This window comes from Pseudorca crassidens, chromosome 10 (assembly GCF_039906515.1).
Source record: "Pseudorca crassidens isolate mPseCra1 chromosome 10, mPseCra1.hap1, whole genome shotgun sequence".
Lineage (NCBI taxonomy): Eukaryota > Metazoa > Chordata > Mammalia > Artiodactyla > Delphinidae > Pseudorca > Pseudorca crassidens.
Window position 1 is genome coordinate 86130683 of NC_090305.1, and position 22283 is coordinate 86152965.

General features: G+C 32.5%; 1 protein-coding gene across 2 annotated transcripts in view; it reads right to left on the reverse strand.

Moving 5' to 3' along the window:
- Positions 1 to 2222: 2222 nt before the first annotated feature.
- The window catches only part of TMF1 (TATA element modulatory factor 1), a 29468-nt gene continuing 9407 nt past the window's right edge, over positions 2223 to 22283 (reverse strand). Inside the window, exons 6-17 of one of the 2 annotated variants that reach the window (XM_067755147.1) lie at positions 18255 to 18397; positions 17714 to 17880; positions 17260 to 17416; positions 13770 to 13862; positions 12896 to 13052; positions 9029 to 9221; positions 8022 to 8091; positions 7695 to 7787; positions 6730 to 6831; positions 6293 to 6445; positions 5029 to 5154; positions 2223 to 4332 (exon numbers count right to left, since the gene is read on the reverse strand). In XM_067755147.1, the coding sequence (XP_067611248.1) occupies positions 4189 to 4332; positions 5029 to 5154; positions 6293 to 6445; positions 6730 to 6831; positions 7695 to 7787; positions 8022 to 8091; positions 9029 to 9221; positions 12896 to 13052; positions 13770 to 13862; positions 17260 to 17416; positions 17714 to 17880; positions 18255 to 18397 (1598 nt within the window). In that variant the 3' untranslated portion in view covers positions 2223 to 4188. Of the gene's footprint in view, positions 4333 to 5028; positions 5155 to 5180; positions 5905 to 6292; positions 6446 to 6729; positions 6832 to 7694; positions 7788 to 8021; positions 8092 to 9028; positions 9222 to 12895; positions 13053 to 13769; positions 13863 to 17259; positions 17417 to 17713; positions 17881 to 18254; positions 18398 to 22283 lie in introns of those variants that run through there. The other variant, XM_067755148.1, reaches the window with a different exon arrangement.

Sequence of the window (22283 nt, forward strand, 5' to 3'; positions counted from 1 at the left end):
AGCAAGCAAATTTTGACTAAATTTTATCTTATGCTACAGTTGATCTATATGCTTATGGTTTTACAGAAGAGCGGTAAGAGAAACAGCATTGTATAGTTAATGGTTCAGAGCATGGACTCTGGAGCCAAACTGCACAAATTAGTCTCAACTTTGCCACTTCTTTGCCATATGACCTTGAGCAATTACTTAACCTTTCTTCATTTTAAAAATGGAGATGATAATGGTATCCACTTTAAAAAGCTTATTTGAAGATAAAGTGCAGGTATACAATCCCTTTTCCAAAATCCTTGGTACCGTGTATGTTCCTGATTATTTTTTAACAGAACAGGGTATGCACACCATCTTACTACCTAACACCCTCATTGTGTCCTGGATCAGCACCCCATACTCTCACACAAAATGCAGCAAAATGAATGAATACTCACACTAAGTGAGATAAAGCCCGTAATAGCCTCATGTCAGTGAAGGTCAGGCTTTACTACCAAAGCAGATTTGACAACAAGCTTATTAAAGAAACATTTGGTTTTCAGAGATTTCTAGATTTCAGAACAGTGGATGAGTGATTATGATCCCATATAAGTGAACTGCTTAACAACAGCAAAGTAAGCACTGTTTCCTATTATCACCTATGACCACAGATTTTTTTTTAATATGTTTTGTAAAAATTGTCATTTCAAAAGAGACAAATGGGCATGGCATTGTCTAAAACTGAAAGGAACACCTCTATCCACCATGCTCTGCCCATCACTACCTGTCAAAGAAGAGAGTTTAATGTTAAGCAAACAGAAAAACCTCCCATGAGCCCTTGCTTAGTATTATTTGAGGACTGAAAATGAAATTTACCTTACTTGGCAGTAGGTCAATATGGGGAATAAATTCTGGACAGCACTAAGAGTAAATTCTCTGTATCACAATTGTGGATTACTGAAGCATTGTGAGGTTTTGTTTGTTGTTTTTTTTTTTAAAGTATTTAAGTATTAAGAAGAAAGATACATTTAATTTTTACTCTATCTTGTTAAAGGGTCTTGATTTGCTAAAAGTTAAATGTGTATGTGTAATGGCAATAGCTTGAAAGGACTTTAAAGGATCAAAGTTGCAGAGGTCAACAGTACAAGCAATATGAACTCAAGGTAACTTATGAATAGAGGATAACTTATTTTATCTGTTATTATTTGAATATAGAAATGTTTCATGACTTTTAGAAGAATATCTTGATACTGTTTAAGACTCTAAAAAGACACAAATCATCGTTACAGTAATTACACCAGTTAGTTACAAGAAGTAAATTCTTAGAATTATATTTTCCAAAAACACGTCTTCATTAGAAAAACTATATTTAATTCTAATAAAACACTTAGTAATATAACTCATAAAACTTTGGGCTTATCCTTATTTTCTTAAAATAAGAATTCCAAAGTTATATCTATCTTCATAAAAGAAAACTATCTTCACTCATTGGTACTGACCACTCTAAATTATGTTAAAAATGAAATACATTATTACTATTTTAAAATCTTTATTCAAATCAGATCCATGCTTATTATTTACATTATCTTTCATTTAGGATTAAAATATTATATCCATCTGTCGTTTAAATCATACCTTTAGCCCTTTACAAAATATGAAGTTAAAGTTGTAATAGTTTAAAACTGAATAGAATTGGGGACATTAGATTTTTAAATGAAAATGAAAAATTATACATTAGAACATACATGTATACATACTAGACAAAGAGTGGTAGAACAAGATAAGATATTTATAGTAATTTTCTATTTTTTCTTGTGGCTATTTTCTATATATTATAAATCACATCCTTTAATAAGCATTTAAATAAAACTTTCAATTAATAAATCAAATGCCAAATGAAGGATTACAAGAAAAAAATTTTCCTGAACTTTTCTTTTCACTTACTTAAACCACATGTTTTCCTAGGTTAGAAATTATCCATATTTAGAATATCTTAAATCAAAGTATAGATACATTTGATACATCCCCATATGTTAAACACTGTACAAGTGGAAGTTCTCAAAAAAGAGGTAAAGAAAAAGAAAGAAATGGTACTCTCAATTCAGCTTCCCAAGAGTTAGAAGGATGCCCACAGTCTGTGCTTAGTTGTCTATATATGAAACAACAATGTTCACACCCCTCTATTCTTTGTTTACATTCTTGACATTGTTATCATTTATATTACCTATTTTCTTTCAAGAATGGAAACATCTGACTGCAATCTATTTTCTTTATTAAAATATAAATATTTTCTAGAATATGGAAAGATAAGTTTTAATGACAAACAGCAAAATACAGCAACCAATATTCAATAGGTATTCTGCCACTTAGTGGAGTTTTTCAAGAAAGCAATTCAGTACACCTTCTCAACTTACAAATGTATTGAGAAATCTAAGTGTATAATAAAATAAGGTCTGTATGAACATCAGCTATTAATTTGTGGATAAAGAACAATATACGGTAATATACAGCCCAAGACTTAAATATTAAATAGCTGTTTATCTTAAATAAACTGAGAACACTTTAAAATTTTAACTTGATTTTATTAATGTTAATATGGATTAAGAAAAGAGAATGTATAATATTATAAAATTGAAAGGTAAAGGAATTTTATTTCAATCTTTTCTCCACAACTGAAGGGTTTTTGGGGTTTTTTCCTCACTAATGGATATATTAAAAGAACAATTTCATAATTCCTAAACTTCTAGTTTCAAACACTTGACAGAATTTGCAACTTAAGTTTCCTGTATTTTCTAATTCTGTACATTTCTTATTGCTATCAGTCTTGTCATTTTCTGTCAGCCCCTGGAGAAAAAAAAAAAGCTGACAGAAAGCTACTATACTGCTTTTTACCACTAAAATATAGAAAATTAATTTTATGAATTTGGCTCACATGGAAAGAATATTTATTAATGCTACAAATCAGAGATTCACTGACAGAAATACTGTCTTGAATGCAAAAAGAACAAAAATGAGGTCACTTGAATTGCCCTGAAAGGCATTCCAAAAGCTTCAACATGGCTTACCTGTAGCTAAAGTTCTAGTGTTTAAAATGTAACTAGAAGTTAAGTGAGTGTTCCTACTTTCAAGTAAAGGCAGCTAAATGACTTTCAGTAATAAAATGTATCAAAATATTTCACAAGTCTAAAACACAGCTGAGAGGAAGGCATAGTTATTTTTTCAGCTATTTCACACTATTTTTCAGTTTAAAGGTTCAAGAAAAAAATTAAATGATAAACCACAGAAAATTGCAAAATGCCAAATTTAACTCCTATAATTTCTCTATTTTGTTATGAATATCAAACATATACTTTTAATGTGCCAAAAATATGGCTTTACAAAATGTGAACAATTAATTTTTAAAAAGAAAATTATATTAGTAATTTAATTACTTTTGATTCATTTTATAGGGTAGTAAAACAATACGTCTTCAAAACTACTAAAATGTTAATGATACCATCACAAAATGACTGTAAGTAGATTTTTCCACTATTCAATTATGCCTAGATAACTTTGAATAGCTATAGCTTTCTCCAAATGGGTACTAAACTTTGTACAGACTTAATCATGAAATCTGAGTGAAATAAAATTTGAGACCACAAAACTTTTAAAGTTTAAATTATTTACCCTTTAAACTTCAGAAGGTGTTTTTTTTCCAAAAGAAAAATATTAGTTCAAGATTTAATAACTGCAGGTTTAATAATTTTTTTACTTGAATACAATGTCCATTTTCATAAATAGTAATTAGACATACTGAAGATTTAAGTGTGAAAGATTTCAAAGTGTCAATATGTCACTATCACTCTTTAAATGTTCTCAATATATACAAAAACATATAAATTATAGATACAATTAGTTATATATCTACAATATATAACACCATTCTCCTTCCCTAACCATAATGACATGAGGATAAAGTAATAAATCTCTGTGCTATTCAAGGCAAAAAAAAAAAAAGACTGTAAAAAATAAATCTTTAAAGAATAGTTTTAAAAATAAAGTTCAAATACTGCACAAAATAATTTAACTGGAAATATTACTATATACTATAAAACAATTTTTTTCAATTTTTGAATGCTACAGTAAATTCCACTTTCTAATTCTATAAAAGAATTTATTGGATATCTGTACTTAGATATTAAATGTTTACATTCAGTTCGATGGGAATGTAATTTTCAGAAGTTAACTGAGCCTTTGTCTTAAAAGCTCATCTATTTGAGTCTTATACATATTTTTTACATCTTCAAGATCTAATCGAAGTTCTTCTGCCTCTTCTGCTTTTTCTCCATACATCTGCAGAATAGTGTTGTATCTTTGATCCAAATCCTATAAAATATATTTGTTTACAATTTTTAAATAACTACAGAAAATCTTTAATATTATATTTATATTATCATAAATGAGCCACCAGTAAAGACATTACAATCTAAATAAAAGTATATAGTCATCTCTCATAAAAATTAAACTCATACCTCGGTCTGTTGGAATAAAAGAATAAAAAAAACAAAATAAGCCAGATGGCTATTAATCTTAACATATCTTTTCACTAAATCTACAATTCTCCCCATATATAGCTTAATCTGTCTTTTCTCCCAGTAATTTCAGCACGTTAGATGAAATTTCAGTCTCTATGGTTCACTGTGGTTTAAGTATTACCTGGCATTTACCCCACAAGAAAAGTCAAAAGAAAATCTATTCTCATATATGGCTTAAGAGCAACTTCCAATACCAAATATGCTAATTGTGAGGATACATATAACATCATTCAATAAAATACTACTCAGATCATGCAAAAGTTCAGGATTATTAATGAGCCTTGGCCAAATGAAATCTAGTTATTTTCCTGTGCTGAGACTAAACATGATTGTGAACATTACTCGGAATGTGTGATGTGACAAGCAAGATAAGATTCATTTTTAAAGTTCTTCACTCAAATATTAATACTCTTCAATTATCAAAGAAAACACTAACATATACATATGCATTTTATGTAAACTAAAAATAAGAGTGAAGAATACTTACTCTTAGCTGAGTTCGAAGTTTGGGTATCTCCTTCACTTTCTCTTCAAGTTCATCATTTTGATTTGTTAATTTAACTAGCTCTTCAGCCATTATGGAGCGAGTTTTTTCTAGATTGCCAATTTCTAGCTGAGAAACATTACCAGGAAGTGATTTAAATCAAAATATATCTTGTTTAATAATCCCACTAATATAAACATATTTAATGTGCTATTTTTTAAGAAATAGATATGTGAACATATAACCATAAGCTAGCTCCTGGTAAAAGGAAATAGAGGCACAAAAACGGTTTCAACTTTCCTCAAAGGTATACCATTTATAGGGTTTACTATGAGAGATAAAGAACTGAAGAAAATTTAATCATCTGTTTGAAACATGCAACTCTACATTTTTCTCTAAGGAAATAGCATATATTTCAGTTATGCTAAATTACTACAAAAACCCAGAGAAATAAAAACAAACCGCCAACCATGTAGGTCATATTGGTAGAATCTATCATCAACTACCAAAGAAGTTCATTTGTGCCCTTAAGCATAACAGTGGGCTACACAAACATAACAGGTAATAAGATTATTCTGATCTATTTTCTTCCAATTCAAGGATATCTTCTTTAATATAGTAATATTTTCAACTAAAATCATATAATAAAATTAGAAGAGGAAAGTTCCACTTTCGAGTGTATCAAGTTTAACAATGAAAACAGGTAAAACGTTTTAACATTTGTCACAGCATTAAGTTTCTGAAAAGCAAGATAAGATGGGAGGATGCTCCACTCACCATGTTTCCTTTCATGTCTAGGATGTTATAGTTCTAATCTCTCTCATCACCTTTACTCTTTCCTCATAGGGGGAGCTGGAGCAACTTACCTAAGCGGAAAATCTGGGAAGAATAAAATGGCTATGCTCAGCTCAGCAACTTCCCTTTTTTCGTGTTTGGAAAAAGCTGCCTGCAAGGAGCTCTCATGCTCCTAGATGCCTCTCTGTCTTATCATGGCAGGCTGTCACACATGGGGTGGCCTACTCCAGCCAAGCATTTCCTGTGACAGTCTCCCAAATTCTGGCACTCAGAAGGCCCACTGAACTTTCATCCTTGGCTAATTTCTCCAACCAGCCTTTATCGTTAATATATATGATTTACTTGGGGCTTCACGTGTCACTATTTCATTTTATTTCTCAATTTGTTCAGAATGCAGGTGGAAATGAAGGGTGCTACTCATTGGGCCTCAAAATTTCATTTACTTCTACAGCACATTTAATTTTTCTAATACCTGTAAATGAGTAATTTCTCCTTCCCTTAGCTTTAGCTGAGACTGTAGATTTTCAATAATGCTTGATCCTGCTCCCATCCTTACAGCATCATAAAGATTGCTTCCATTTGCTGACACAGACATTGGTCCAAATGAGTGATCATGAAGCTCATCCTGTGTTAATTAAAGAAAGCATATATAGTTATTCAGTTACTACAGACTGTGCATAGGTGTCAAACAAAATGGTTTGGTCAATTCTTACTTTAAAATGTCTATGACTTTCTCAAAGGCAGAAAACCATCTCTATTTCCTCAGTGCAATTAGCACTCCCTTACAAATATGCAGATAAATTGCCTATAGAATAGCAAGATCACGGTGAGAGTCGAACTGCTATCTGTACATTCTCTTTATCATTATTCAGTCTAAGAACTAAACACGTGTAAGAAATAAAACATCACCTGAGACATAAAAGATGTTTGTAGCCCTGCCATATCAACTCCACTTATCGAACTTGAGCGTGACATTGTGGGAGTGCTAGAAACAGAAAATGGCTTCCGTTCCTTAAGGTGTAAAGAAAAAAAAATTCAGTTCAGATTAAAGAGTAAAATGATAAATAAAAAAGCAAGAAAGTTTTCTAGGATCAATGACAACAAAGATTCATTCTAATTTCCTCATAAAATGTTACAGATATCTTAAGTCTTATCAAAGGCACAATATTTAGTAATTTAAAGCGTAGACAAACTTGGTTAAATCATCTCATTTATATTATAACAACATAATTTGTTTTATTTTTAATGGAATGAGAATGTTTTTAATGGAACAATTATATGAACTAACTGCTTCATATTATATAACATACCACCAATTAAACCTATTCTTTAGAATAAGATTACCAATGAGATTTACAAACCATAAAGTTTCTGGCTTATCCACTTTATTTTTACTGTATTTTTTTAAACCAAATAAATTCAAAAGGTAATTTCAATCAATGCACATATAGGTAGTTTTAATGTATTATGCTTACTACCGAGTATACTCCAATCCTTTAAATACAGGAAACTCACTTCAGAAAAATTACCTTCATTAACCAGAAAGCAAGTGAACAAACCAGTTTCACTCCCAAGGTGCCTATGGGCCAAATGAGCGGCATCAGTGTCAGTGAGAGACCACAAAAATTCATTTTAAAAGGGGCAAGAGGTTCTGTCATTCAAATCCTAGAAATCACAGATATCTTTGCATAAACTCAAATTACTCTGGACCCACTCTGAGCAGAACACTGATTATACTACTAGAATTTATCACTCTATTGATTTTAGACATAAGAAATGGTATTTATAAAGTGTAGCTAAAATTACAAAACAAATAATGATTAATCACAACAGCTACTAACTGGTTACATCAAAAAGAAAACAAAATTTAATACCTTTTCTTTTATTGCTTCTTGAGTGAAAATTGCTTTCTTCCTTTCCTGTTCAACTTTCATTTTCTCCATTTCTAACTGACTATTCAACAGTGTCTAATGGAGAGAGAGATACAGTTAGATAATTTCTGTGATACTAAGTCATCATCATAAGTCAATCTCAAAGTTTAGGAACATAAGGTATACACTCCTATTGGTTTTACTACTAAAGATCAAGTTCCAAAAGCAGAAACATCACCCATTTTATCTTGTCATCTCATTAGTTCGCTACCATCCCCAACCATTCTCTAATGGAAGCCCTAAGAGGTGAGCGAACACTAATCGAAATACCTTTTCTTTCCTTGTCTCTTCAAGTGTTCTTACATATTCACCTTTTAGGTTTTCTAATTCAACCTGGTACCTATTAAGCCAAAGGGAATTAAAACAAAAAAGATGATAGTACAGACTATTAAAAACTCACTACTTTATTAACTCCAGTTATATACTTAGTAGTCATTTTTATTATCAGCTTTATTTTCCAACTGTATTTTCCAGATGACTTGGGTTTTACTCAAAAACTGAACTACTACTTCATGTTATCTTATTTATTGGTTCTCTGGATTAAGATTTCATTTAAAAAGAGACTTTTTTTCTAAAGAGAATTTTGAATACCACCATTCTACAATTTGTTCAGATTCTGAACAAATTAGGTTATTAGGGAGGTCTATGAAACAAATTATGAAACAAATAAGGTCTATGAAACAAATAAGGTCTATGAAACAAATAAGCTAACAAATTAGCTTATTAGGGAGGTCTATGAAAATGTCTGCAAAAGTTCATATATTTTACTTCATGAATCATTTTTACTTGACTACTTTTTTTTAAAGTAAAATTCCAAGGAAGAACTCAGGATAAAACCCCTAATCACAGCCTTAGTATAACTTCACATAGATGGATTTTATAGCTTATGGTTTCCAAAGAGCCCAGACATTTATTTAGAAAGACTGGAACAATGCTTAAACCCCTGTAATATAAAAACAACTCCAGTGAGTGGTCTTCAAACTATTTTGTGGTAACAGACTCCTTTAAAAAATCTAATTAAAGCAATGAATCTTTTCTCTGGAAAATGCAAATACATTCAGAACATGCCATCCAATTTCGAGAGCCTATGCAAGGTTTAATGAATCCCGGTCCTATCTTGGTATAATATCCTATTACTAATGACTCTGACTTTAAACACTAAAAATATGTATTTTCAGTTCTCAGTGCAATGAAGCTAAAATCCAACACCACATTTTTTTAAAGTGCTTTAAAATGTCATGAAACTACCAAGAATAGCACTCAAGAAACATGCTCACCTATTATTTTCATCCTCTAGTTTTCTTAGCCTATTTTTCTCTGATTCTAGCTGGGCCTGAAATCTACTATTTTCTTGTCTTAAGAGAGAATTCTGTGACTCCACGGAAGACATTTGAATTTTGTTGGCAAGAAGTTCTTCTGTGGCCGCACGTTCTCTCTCAACTGCTGCTGCCAACAAGGTCTGGGATTCACCTGATTGTAGGGTAAAAAAGAAAAATCACATATACATACATTCAAGAGGCCAAGATAACAAGTAGATTCTGACTTCAAACTTTTAATGATGCAAATAGCCACACTTAAAACTGTAAGTACTCATTGTCTAAGGCAGGCCTGCCTAGAGAGACAAAAAAAGTCTTAATTTATATGTGTTTTATCACTTTTTTCACCAAAATATTTTAATTTGCAAGTGGAGTCATGTATCAACAGAGTAGTGAATCAACAAATAGTGCTGGGTCAATTGGATAGTCAAAGGAAAAAAAAAAAGAAGAACCTCAAACTAACCTTCACACAGCATATGAAAATTAACTCAAATGGATCATACACTTAATTATAAAATGAAATATAATGAGGGGAGGGGTAAAACAGGTGAAGGGGATTAACAGGTACAAACTACCAGGTATAAAATAGAAAAGTTACAAGGATGTAATGTACAGCACAGGGAATATGTCAATATTTTATCATAACTTTATATGAAGTATAATCTATAAAAATGTCAAATTACTGTTGTACACCTGGAAACTAATATAATATTTTAAGTCAACTATACTTCAACTGAAAAAAAAACAAACTATAAAACTTTTCGAAAAAAACAGAAGAAATGTTCAGGATCTAGGGATAGGCAAAGAGTTCTTAGGTTTGACACAAAGAGCATGAGCCATAACGAGAAAAACTGATAAACCGGACTTCTTCAAAATTTTAAACTTTTGTTCTATGTGAAAAAGATGAAAATACAAGCTACAGACTTGGAGGAAATAAATGCAAACCATGTTATCTAAGACTAGCATCTAGAATACATAAAGAAGTCTCAAAACTCACCAGTGAAAATACAAACATTCCAATTAGAAAATGGGCAAAAGACATAAACATTTCACCGAAGAGGACGTACAAATGGAAAATAAGCATATAAACTGACATTCACCATCTTTCGTGAGGAAAATGCAAATTAAAATCATAATAAGGCATCACTACACACCTGTCTGAATGACTAAAAGAAAAAATAGGGACAACACTGAAAGAAAATGCTGGCAAGGATGTAGAGAAACTGGATTATTCTCATAGATACAGCCACTCTGGAAAACAATTTGGCATTTTCTTAAAAAACTAAACATGCAACTACCCATAAAACCTGGCAAATGCACACTTGGGCATTTATCCAGAGAAATGAAAACTTAAGTTCACACTAAAACCTGTATATGAATGTTCACAGCAGCTTTATCCATACAAAGTCTAGATCCAGCCCAGACATCCTTCGTCAGGTACATGTTTAAACAAGATGTGCTACATACATGGAAAAACACTCAGCAGGGACTTCTCTGGTAGTCCAGTGGGTAAGACTCCATGCTCCCAATGCAGGGGGCACAGATTCGATTCCTAGTTGGGGAACTAGATCCCGCATGCATGCCGCAACTAAGCGTCTGCATGCCACAACTAAGTCCACATGCTGCAACTAAGAAGCCCTCATGCCGCGACTAAGACCCGGTGCAGCCAAAATAAATAAATAAATTATTTTTTTAAAAAAAGAAAAACACTCAGCAATAAAGACTAAATCATTGATACACATAAGAACTTGTATGAATCTCCAAGAAATTACACTGAGCAAAAAAAGCCAATCCCCAAAATGTCACATGTTATACAATTCTATTTACATAAATTTTTTTTTTTTTTGGCAGTGCCATGTGGCATGTGGGATCTTAGTTCCCCAACCAGGGATCAAACCCATGCCCCCTGCAATGGAAACACGGAGTCTTAACCACTGGACTGCAAGGGAAGTTCCACATTTACATAACATTTTGAAATTCCAGAATTTTAGAAGTGGAGGATTAGTGGCTGCCAGGGATTGGAGACAGGGAGGGAGGGCCATGAGGGTGCTAAGTATGATTTTAAAGGGCAAAATGAGGGATCTTTGTGGTGTTAAAACTATTCAATATCTTGACTGTAGTGATGGATACATGAACCTACACAAGTGGTAAACTTGTATAAAACTTAATACACACATAGACACATATACATACATATACACAAATAAGTACCAGTAAAACTGGGGAAATCAGAATAAAATCAGAAGGTCGTTTCAAAGTTAATACCTTGATTGTGATATTCTACTATAGTTTTGCAAAGTGTTAACATATGGATATTGGGGAAAGCATGCAAGGGACCATTCTATATCATTTCTTATAACTGCATATGAATCTACAGTTAGCTCAATTGACAATTACAATTTAAAAAAAAGGACTAGTGGATAAATTTCTGAGATTTAACAAAGGCAAGAATTTTCATATTTTTTCCCCACCAAAGTAGACCTAATAATATCTCTACTTTACATTATAAATTCTGTTCTATACTGTATCTATGCTCTTATTTATAGCATTATATGGTACGTTTGTCCTGTGGCTCTGCCTACATTCCAGCACAATACCACATATCCCTGAGGCTGTGTAGGCTCCAGTTTAGAAGCCACAAAAATAATGGCTTCTTGCTTTCGTTTTATTGCTAAATAAATATTTGTTTCAGAAGGTGTCATTTTCAGATATGTCATATTTCATAACAAATGGGTCTCAAAAAGTGGTCCAAGATAAATAATAGACCTAAAATTAATACCTAGAAATTAAACAATATATGAAGGTTCATCTGTTCAGTGATTTTTCTTTTTGAGCAGATAAATCTATTTCCAGACAAAATCTTACATGGAGCTACAAGGACCAAAAAAAAAAAAAAAAAAAAAAAAAAGATAAAGGAGGCACTACTTTCATTAAAGCAGCCTGGAGGGAGCCCAGCAGCTTACTTATCAAGCTTCCCCCTCACCATGACAGCCAGCCCTAAGACATACACATACAAGGGATCTACTGAATAATGTTTGAAAGCGACTAATCTAGTTCACCCCTCATGATTTTCAGGGTGTAGTCCAGAGAAGGTAAGTGTCTTGCTCCAGACTGTCTGACTGGGTGATTCAAAACAAAACATAAAAACCCTGAGTCCAAGTCTCCTGACACCCATTCACGTCTGCTTTTATCACTACACCATGATGTCTCTCAAATTACAGTTAATTTTAGGCGTAGAATGGACACAGGAATTTTTCACCATTCGCTAGCTTCTGGGATATCTAATATGTACATATTCTGTACTTGAATAAGTATCTTAGAAGAATAATTTTCTTTTTATTAACAGCACAGAAGGGCAACCTAGAGCATTTCTGTAAAGAAGCAAAATATGGAACCTTAAGACTCCACAGCATCTGTCTACTAGAATTTGACCTTAATCTAACTTAGATCTATCTCTGCTCTTGGAATTCTACCACTGACTAGAATCATATCTGATCTCTACTTCCTACACTACTACAGACAAGCTAGAATGAGGTCAGACTTAGCAATGGACAAGAAAACAGTTGAGCACAACAGTTTGTAAAAATGAATGTAAGAATGACATGGAAGTATTTTAGACAGTACCAGACACATCGTGTAAGGAATGTTTTGAAAGAGTCAATTAAGGTATTAGAAAATAAATGTAAAAGAGGAGAAGAGGTAAAAATCTACAAGTTAGACACAAAATGAAATCATGAGATCAAGTGGATTTCAATTTCATACCATTACCCTAATTCTAAAACAAGATGGAAGGGCTTCTACATTGAGCTTAAGAACTAAAGCAGTTACCAAGTCTATCAGAAAGATTCTTCTCTAACTTCTCCCATGATGACGTCTGGGACCCTAGAGTTGCTTGCAAATTTTCTATCTGTCGAAGCAACGGTCTTGTTGTTGATGAAACACTTTGACTCAGTTCTTGGTTTCGATTCTCTGCTTCCTGGAGTCTCTGAATCATGACATTCTTAAGTCATTACTACTGACAGCAGTAAAAACACTAAAAATGCTAGCAAAGAAACTTTATGAGAGATTTCTGGGAAAAACTACTTCTCCAAGATAAAATGATTTTTTATTAAATTATTTTCTAACTATTCAATCCTTAAGTTACAGTTAAGTTGTGCAACAGAGTAACTAAATAAGTGCTTCTTTACAGAGCATTTCTAAGATAAAGACAGCCTTTGAATACCTTAAGATAATAAAGAGTACCATCCAAACCTCCCAGTAGTTGCCTCCTCATCCAAATATTTCTAAGTATTTATAAAAACAGAAAGATCAACCTGAGGGGCATTTTCCCCCCCTTTTCCTGTACATGTTCATTGACTGAAATTAACAGAGCAGTAGCATAAAAACTAGGCATTGCTCATCTGCCCCACAGTAATCAGAGACTGATAATAATTAATAAATCGGCCACTACAAATGAAAAAACAACACTGAATATATTACATATCTATCATGATAAAATTATTTTCTAGAAAACAAAATTAGGGCTTTTCTTATACATTATTAAGGTGCCCACTCTGGTTTTATTCACATAAGCCACAAAAATACAGCAAATGATAAGTATGGGAGAAATCTTCTCAACTCTAAGAACATTACCCCACTGAGTCATTTTGTATTTCTTGAAAAACGCATCTCAGATTTGTGTTTAGGGAAACTCTGACAGTACCTGCTGGAGTTCACTGATCTCATGACGTAAATAATCCTCTTTTCTGGCAGCTGCTTGTTCTGCACGTTGCAGTGCCAGCCTAAGGTCCCCCACCTGTATTAGGAGAACCAACAACACTATCACAACCAATATCACAATATTATCTATAACTTTCTGCTAACTACATATTTTGTCTTGTGTTGACTTACTGTCCATGTATAATACTCTTCACTATCCAATGAGCTTCTACGTATGATTACCACATCCCATTCTTCAGGCAATCCCCGAGCCATATGTATTCAATATGTACTTAGGAAAGCTTGATAAGGCGCACACACACACACACACACACACACACACACACACACACACACACACAAAGCATGTAAGTATGTACAAGGCCCAGCCACTGCCATACAATATAGGAGGAAAGACAATGCATCCATAAACGTTCGCAGTGTAATGCAGAATGTGATAGGAGCTATATGAGCTATAAAAACTAGCTGCTACATTCATACACAGCTGCACAGGTTGTAAACTGCTACAGCCTTTTTGGAAAGTGTTATGGCAACATAATCATCAAACTTCTTACATTCTTTCATCTGATCGTCCTAGTCCTGAGAATTTATTCTATGGAAGCAGATCTGTAAACATACAAAGATGTTCTCTACACTGTGAGCTAGACTAACAAAAACAAACGAAACAAGAAATATCGTTAATATCTATTAGCAGTCATTTATTTTTGTAAATGTGGATACATTAATATACCCAATAAAAATTAAAATGAACATAAAAAACATGTAGAAATGTACAACTTAATCTTAAATGAAAAAACTATAAAATTATATATATATATATCAATTATAAAAAATATGTACATGAAGATAAGGACAAGAAGTTAATACACAAAACTGGCAGGACTTGTAAAAGGTGATGATTTTTTGAATGGTAACCCCATATACTCTCTATCTCCCATTCCCCCAATTTTTGTTACTACGTTCGAGTACTTTTAATTTAAAATATTAATATTTTTATCTATCCCAGTGAGGGAGTGGCAGAAGCACAAGGACCATGGTGTAATTTACAACAGCAAAACATCGGAAACAACCCAAATATCCATTAATAGGAACTGACTGAATGGTATATTCACACAATGATATACTATAGAACTATAAAAAGGAATTTTTTAAAAAGCTCTATGCTCTACCATGGAATGATCACCAGGATGTTTTATTAGGTAAGTAAAGCAAGCTGTAAAACAGTATCAATAGTAAACTATATTTTATGTAGGAAGGATGAGAGAGATACAAACAAATGTGTGTATACGTGTAGGTGTGTATATATATGTGGGGGGTATATAAGTAAATGTAATTATGTATGTTTTCTTGCATTTACAAATAGAAACACTAATAAAATGGTTATTTACAGGCAAAGAAAGGGAATAGGGAGGGGCTAAGTTGGAAGTAAATGTTATCTTAATATATTTTGTTATACAGCTTTCACACTTTGGCATCATGTAAATGTTTTACATATCGCTGTGAAATTAAATCAAAAGTGCATTGAGGTCAATGAGGGAAGAATAGTCTTTTCAACAAGTAGTGCTGGAACAATTTGATATTCACATGTAAAAGGTCTAAATGTGAGAACTAAGACTATAAAAACTGTAGAAAGAAACACGTGAAAACCTGCCTGATGTTGAATTAGGCAACAGTTTCTTAAATGTGATGCCCAAAGCACAAGCAACGAAAGAAAAAATAGGTAAGCTGGACTTCATCAAAATTTATTGAACTTTTGTGTATCAAAGGACACTATGAAGAAAGTGAAAGACAACCTACAGAATGGGAGAAAATATTTGCAAATCCTACTTTTGATAAGGGTCTAATATGCAGAATATATAAAGAACTCTTACAAATGAACAATAAAAAGGTAATATAAAAAATGGGCAAAGGATTTAAACATTTAAATAAATATCTCCAAAGGAGATACATAAATAGTCAATAAGCACATAAAAAGGTGCTCAACATCATTAATCATTAAGGGAATGTAAATCAATACCACACTCAGATACCATTTTACACCCCTAAAAGGGCTATAATAAAAAAAAAAAAGACAATGACAAATACTGGCAAGAATGTAGAGAAACTGAAACCCTCATACATGGTTGGTGGGAACATAAAATGGTTCAGCAGCTGTGGAAAAGTTTGATAGTTCCCGAAAAAGTTAAACAAAGGATTACCATACGACCCAAGGGTATATATCTAAGAGAATTTAAAATATGTGTTCACACAAAAATTTATAAATTAATGTTTATAGCAGCATTATCCATAATAACCAAAAAGTGTAAAGACTTCTGGGTATATATCCAAAGGAAATGAAAACACTAATTTGAAAAGATACAGGCACCTCAATGTACATAGCAGCATTATTTACAATAGCCAAGATATGGAAGCAACCTAAGTGTCCATCAACAGATGAACAGAGATATACACATACATATACATATACATATATATATACACATATATATATATATATGGTGTGTGTGTGTATACGCACATAGTATGTGGTATATATATAGTGGAATATTACTCAGCCATAAAAAAGACTCAAATTTTTGCCATGTGCAACCACATGGATGATTAGTAACATAAGTCAGAACAACAAATACTGTATAATATCATTTATATGTGGAATCTAAAAAATAAAACAAACTAGTAAATATAACAAAAAAGAAACAGACTCAGATTTAAAGAACTAGTGGTTATCAGAGGGAAGAGAGAAGTGGGGAGGAGAAAATTAGAAATAGGGGACTAAGAGGTACAAACTACTATGTATAAAATAAATAAGCTACAAGGATATATTGTACAACACAGGGAATATAGCCAATATTTGATAATAACTAAAAATGGAGTATAACCTTTAAAAATTGTGAATTACTATGTTGTACACCTGAAATTTACATAATATTGTACATCAATCAACTACACCTCAATAAAAATAAATAAGTAAAATTTAAAAGTGTAAATAACCCAAATATCTATCAAATGATGATTTTATAAGACAAAGCCTGACAAATGTTGGTTTTCTTCCTTCATTTGAGGTCCATGGACTCCCACAGATGCTATGAATGAGCTCAGGAGTTAAACAGATTCTCCTGAAATTATATGCAATGTTTAGTATTTATCTGCATTCGTGCATTTCCCTGGTAAGAACATCCCTAGATTTCATAGTGTTCTCAAATAAGTCTGAAATTCCCCCCAAAACGTAAGCAATACTGGTATAATGTAAGCATCACTTTAACAACAGTTTAAAAAAACACACAATTGATTAAGCTTGGCACAATCCAGTACGCTTAGAAAATGAGCCCAACAGGATTTATAAGCCCAACAGGATTATAAAGAAAATGTAACACATGTGCCACTACATAAGGTTTGATTCAAATTAACAGATTCTTTATTTTGCAGAAGCACAAACAAAGATTTTAAAGACTAATTTTTCATCTAATGCTTACTTGAATCACTAATGTTTCTTGCTGCTGACGGGCTTCTTCTTGGGCCTTCTCCAGTGCTGCAGAAAGTTCTTCTTTAGCTCTCATTTCACGACTTAGAGCAGCTTCCTGGGCCTCACTATCCTTTGCAGCATTGGCTTTGTGGAGATCAGTAAGTTCTCTTAAAAAATTAAATAGATGATTTTTAAGTTAAAATAATATAGTTAATTACATGGCCATATTAATGAAGTTTCCAGGTAGATTTCCATGAGATCTACAGAATGAGGAAGAGTTCACCACACAATAAGCAGTGACTACAGTGAGGACTCTCTGTCGAATTTGCTTTAACCAGTCACAAGTTCATATATAGGTAAGTTTATAAACGTTACTAGTGATCAGATAATGGAAAAAGTGTTTCTTCAACATCCTGCTCTGATAACTGATTTTAAACGAGTTGCACATTTGTTCATTTTCTTACTTGTATGCACTATCAAGAGCAGCTTGAATACTTCGGTTCTTTTCTTCAAGTTCATTCATGTCTACTTGAAGTCGGCCAAGATCCTTCTCTTGGCGTTCTACCACAGAATTTAGTTTCTTAATATTTTCTCTATGTTGTTTCTCAACCTCTTCTTTGCCATCAAGGACCTATATTATAAAAACAAAGGTATTTTTCAATAAAAAACACCACAGGAAATAACTGTATTCCACGAATCTCAAGTATTATAATAACGAAGAAGAATCTTAACATTCACTTCTTTTTTTTTTTTGGCCACGCCGCAGGGTATGTGATATCTTAGTTCCCTGACCAGGGACCAAACTGGCGCCCCCTGCAGTGGAAGCGTGGCAGCTTAACCACTGGATTGCCAGGGAAGTCCCAACATTCACTATTAAATTGCTTGGAAAATTCTTCCCAAACGATATACCTCAATAAATCATCCCAAATGTTTTATAAACCCTGGCCATATGTTCATATTGGAAGCAATAACAATATATATATGCAGAGAATGGTTAATATTCACCTGTTTTAAATGTTGTAACTCTTCTTCTAGGTCTTTAACTTTTTTGTTCAGCTTTGCAATAATATTTTCATTTTCTCTGTCTTTAGCTCTTAATTTCTTAATGATGTTAGAATTATGCAGCTGCTGTTTTGAAAGTTTTTCTCCTGGCAATGGCAAAAAGTATAAATTCAAATAATGATGATTCTCTAAGAATATGAATAGAATGTTTTAACTAACCAGTGACATAAAATGACAGAATATTTGAAACATCACAATGCTGTAACAGTCAATGTTAAACTGATTTGGACAGCATAAGCCATGAATGCTAAAATTACTAGGTAGAAGGATGGTGTGGGAACAGGATATTTACAGTCTTAAAGAATCACTCCCACATATTATAAATTACAAAGGGAAAAAAATGTGCTCTTACAATAGAGAAACCTGGTCACCATCTTAACCAAACATTCAGTTTTGATATCACTAATTGTGCTACAGCCTGACATTATGAGTCCACTGATGTGATGGAGTGGTAGGTGCACAATATCACCTATTATATTTCTTACTAGAAATCTGATCTGAATCTAATCATGAAGAAAGTGACAAATTCCTGAACATGGGGCATTCCATGGGACAACTGGACTCTACAAAATCTTTGATATCATGAAAAAGATATCCTAGATTGCTGGAAGACTAAAAGAACATAATGGCCAAATGCAATGAACAAACTTTGATTGGATTTTGGGGCAGAACAAATAACCAGGTATGAGAGTTATTTTTAGAGACAATTGAGATAAATGATGCAATACATGCTGGAATACACTTCTGAATTAATGCTGATTTTCTTAGGTGTGAATATGATGTTGTGCTCGTCAAGAAAAAAGTGTACTTGTCCTTGAGAGATGCAGACTGAAGAGTTGAGGAGTAGACTACAGATTCAATGCAATTCCTATCAAAATTCCAACAGCATTTTTCACAAAAATAGAAACAACAACCCTAAAAGTCAAATGGAACTGCAAAAGACCTCAAATAGCTGAAGTAAACCTGAGCAAGAACAAAGCTGGAGGTATCATATTTCCTTATTTCAAAACATATTACTAAGCTATAGTAATCAACAGTATGGTACTGGCATAAAAACAAACATATAGGCCAATGGAACAAAATGGAGAGCCCAGAAATAATCCACGTATTTACAGACCAGTGATCTTCAACAAGGATGCCAAGAACACACAATGAGGAAAGGACAGTCTCATCAATAAACGGTATTGGGATATGCATATTCAGAAAAATGAAATGGTACCCCATCACACATCGTATACAAAAATCAATTCAAAATAGATTAAAGACTTAAATGTAAGATCTGAAACGGTAAAACTATTAGAAGAAAACATAAGGGAAAAGCTTTCTGACATAAGGCTTGGGAATTATTTTTTGGATATGATTCCAAAAGCATAGACTACAAAAGCAAAAACAGACATATGAGATTGCATCAAACTAAAAAACTACTGCACAGCAAAGGAAACAACAAAGTGAAGAGACAGTATGAAGAATGGAAGAAAATATGTGCAAACTACACACTAATAAGGGATTCATAACCAAAATATGTAAGAAATCACAGAACTTGATAGCAAAAAAACAATTAAGCCAATTTTGAAAATGGGCTAAAGACATGAATAGGCATTTCTCAAAAAAGGCATACAAATGGGCAACAGGTATACAAAAAGGTGCTCAACACCACTAACCATCAGGGAAATGCAAATCAACACTAAAATGAGATGTCACCTCACACCTATTGGGACAGCCATTATCAAAAAGACAAAAGATAAATACTGGAGAGGATGTGAAGAGAACCCTTGTGTACTAGTGGTGGCAATGTAAATTGGTACAGCCACTATGGATAACAGTATGAAGACTCCTCAAAAAATTAAAAATAGAACTATCATATGATCCACTGATCCCACTTCTGAATATATATATCCAAAAGTAATGAAATCAGTATCTCAAAGAGATATCTGCACCCCTGTTCACTGCAGCCTTATTTACAATAGCCCAGGTATGGAAACAATCTAAGTTGCCGTCGATGGATAAATGGATAAAGAAAATGCGATACAGATAGATAGATCTATATAGATAGATAGATAGATAGATAGATAGGTAAGATATAAATATAGATATAGATATAAATAAAATATTATTTAGCTTAAAAAAAAAATCTTGCCATTTGTGAAAACATGGATGAACCTAGAGGATGAAATAAACCAGACACAAACATGGCATGATCTCATTTATGTGGAATATAAAATTGAATTTGTAGAAGCAGAGAACAGAATGGTGGTTACCAAGGGCCAGTGGGTGGCGGAAATGGGGAGATGTTGGTCAAGGAGTACAAAGTTTCAATTATGTAAGATGAATATGTTCTACAGATCTAATTTACAGCATAATGGCTAAAGTTAGTAACACTGTATGGTACACCTATAACTTGCTAAGAAGAGTAGATCTTAAAAGTGTTCTCATCACAGACACAAAGTGTGTGAAGTGACTGATACATTAATTAGCTTGATTGTGGTAATCATTTCATAATATATACATATATAAAAAATCACATTGTACTCCTTAAATACATACAACTTTTATTTCTCAATTATACCTCAATAAAGCTGGATAAAAAAAGAATTTAGGAGTGGAATGATATCTGTCACCTACTTTCAAGTGGTTTGGCAAAAGGGTAGTATATGCGTGTGCAGAGAGATACGGAGGAGGTGTGGCTAGATGTTAACAGTTGATGACTCTAGGTAATGAAGTAATCAGTTACTCACTGTAACGCACTCTCAGCTTTGAGACTTTCAGCTCTTCAGCTCTGAGTTAAAAAATACTTTTAGGGTATACAGAAGCAGTATGTGAATATACCCATAGATGAAATCATTCTATTTTCTCTATAAAGAAGTTCATTAAGCAAAAGAAAACATCAGCTCACTCTCTGATTAAATTAGTAAATTCCAACGAAGTGAAATTTGATATTAATATTCTTAATAATTTTTTTTAAATTATGAAACCATGTACTTAGCCGTCCCTTCAGTCTCTAATGTTGTAACACAAGACAGTATCTGACTGCAAGATGTCTTGAGATACAATTATGTGTTTCATGTATTTTAGTGCTAAGATTGCTTTATAATTATCTGTGTACCTATATCTCCCTCTCATTAAACTATAAGTTCCTAAAGGACAGGGAATGTGTCATATATATTACTATATCAAACACAATATCTGACATATTAACTGTTAAATATTAGCTGAATAAATGAAAAAGAAAAATTGGGTAAGACTAACTTTTTCAAATGAAGTGATTATTTCCAATTGTCCTCAAACACTTACTCTGGAAATTCACTTAAGTGCAGTGATTTAAGTACAGAAATGTTCATCCCACTACTATTTGTAATATTAACATTTTAGAAATAAATGTATAACCTTAGGAAGAGTAAAACAAATTATAATATATCCATATAATGGACTTTAACACAGCCATTAATAATGGTATCAAAACATCTAACAGCATAGGGAAATGTAAAAGAAAGAACACTGCAAATTAGATGTATGATCTTAATTATGTTTAAAAATGTAATAAAATGCATTAAAAAGGAACTAGAAGAAATTAATATTTCCTTATAAAACTGAATTATGATCTATTTTTTCTCGTTCTTCATATACTTCCTATAACTTCAAAATTTTCTGCAAGTAGCAAGCATTACTCTTATAACTAAAAAACTTTAAGAAAAAGAAAAATTTATTTAACCATCCTTTCCAAAACTACCTTCTTTCCTATGACATTACAGAAAAAAATTAATTCAATGTCCAACTGTAATGTTTTATCTCATGAAGAATCTTTAATTTTCATAACCCTGTTAATTATGAATCTTTTCATAGAGAAAGTACTTAATAACTAAAAAATTAAAACATGAATGTGAGAAAAAATTCACTATCAAATGCCAGAACAATAAAATGATAGCACATAGTACCCAAGCTAGAGATTCAGATACTATATAAACTCCAGAATTA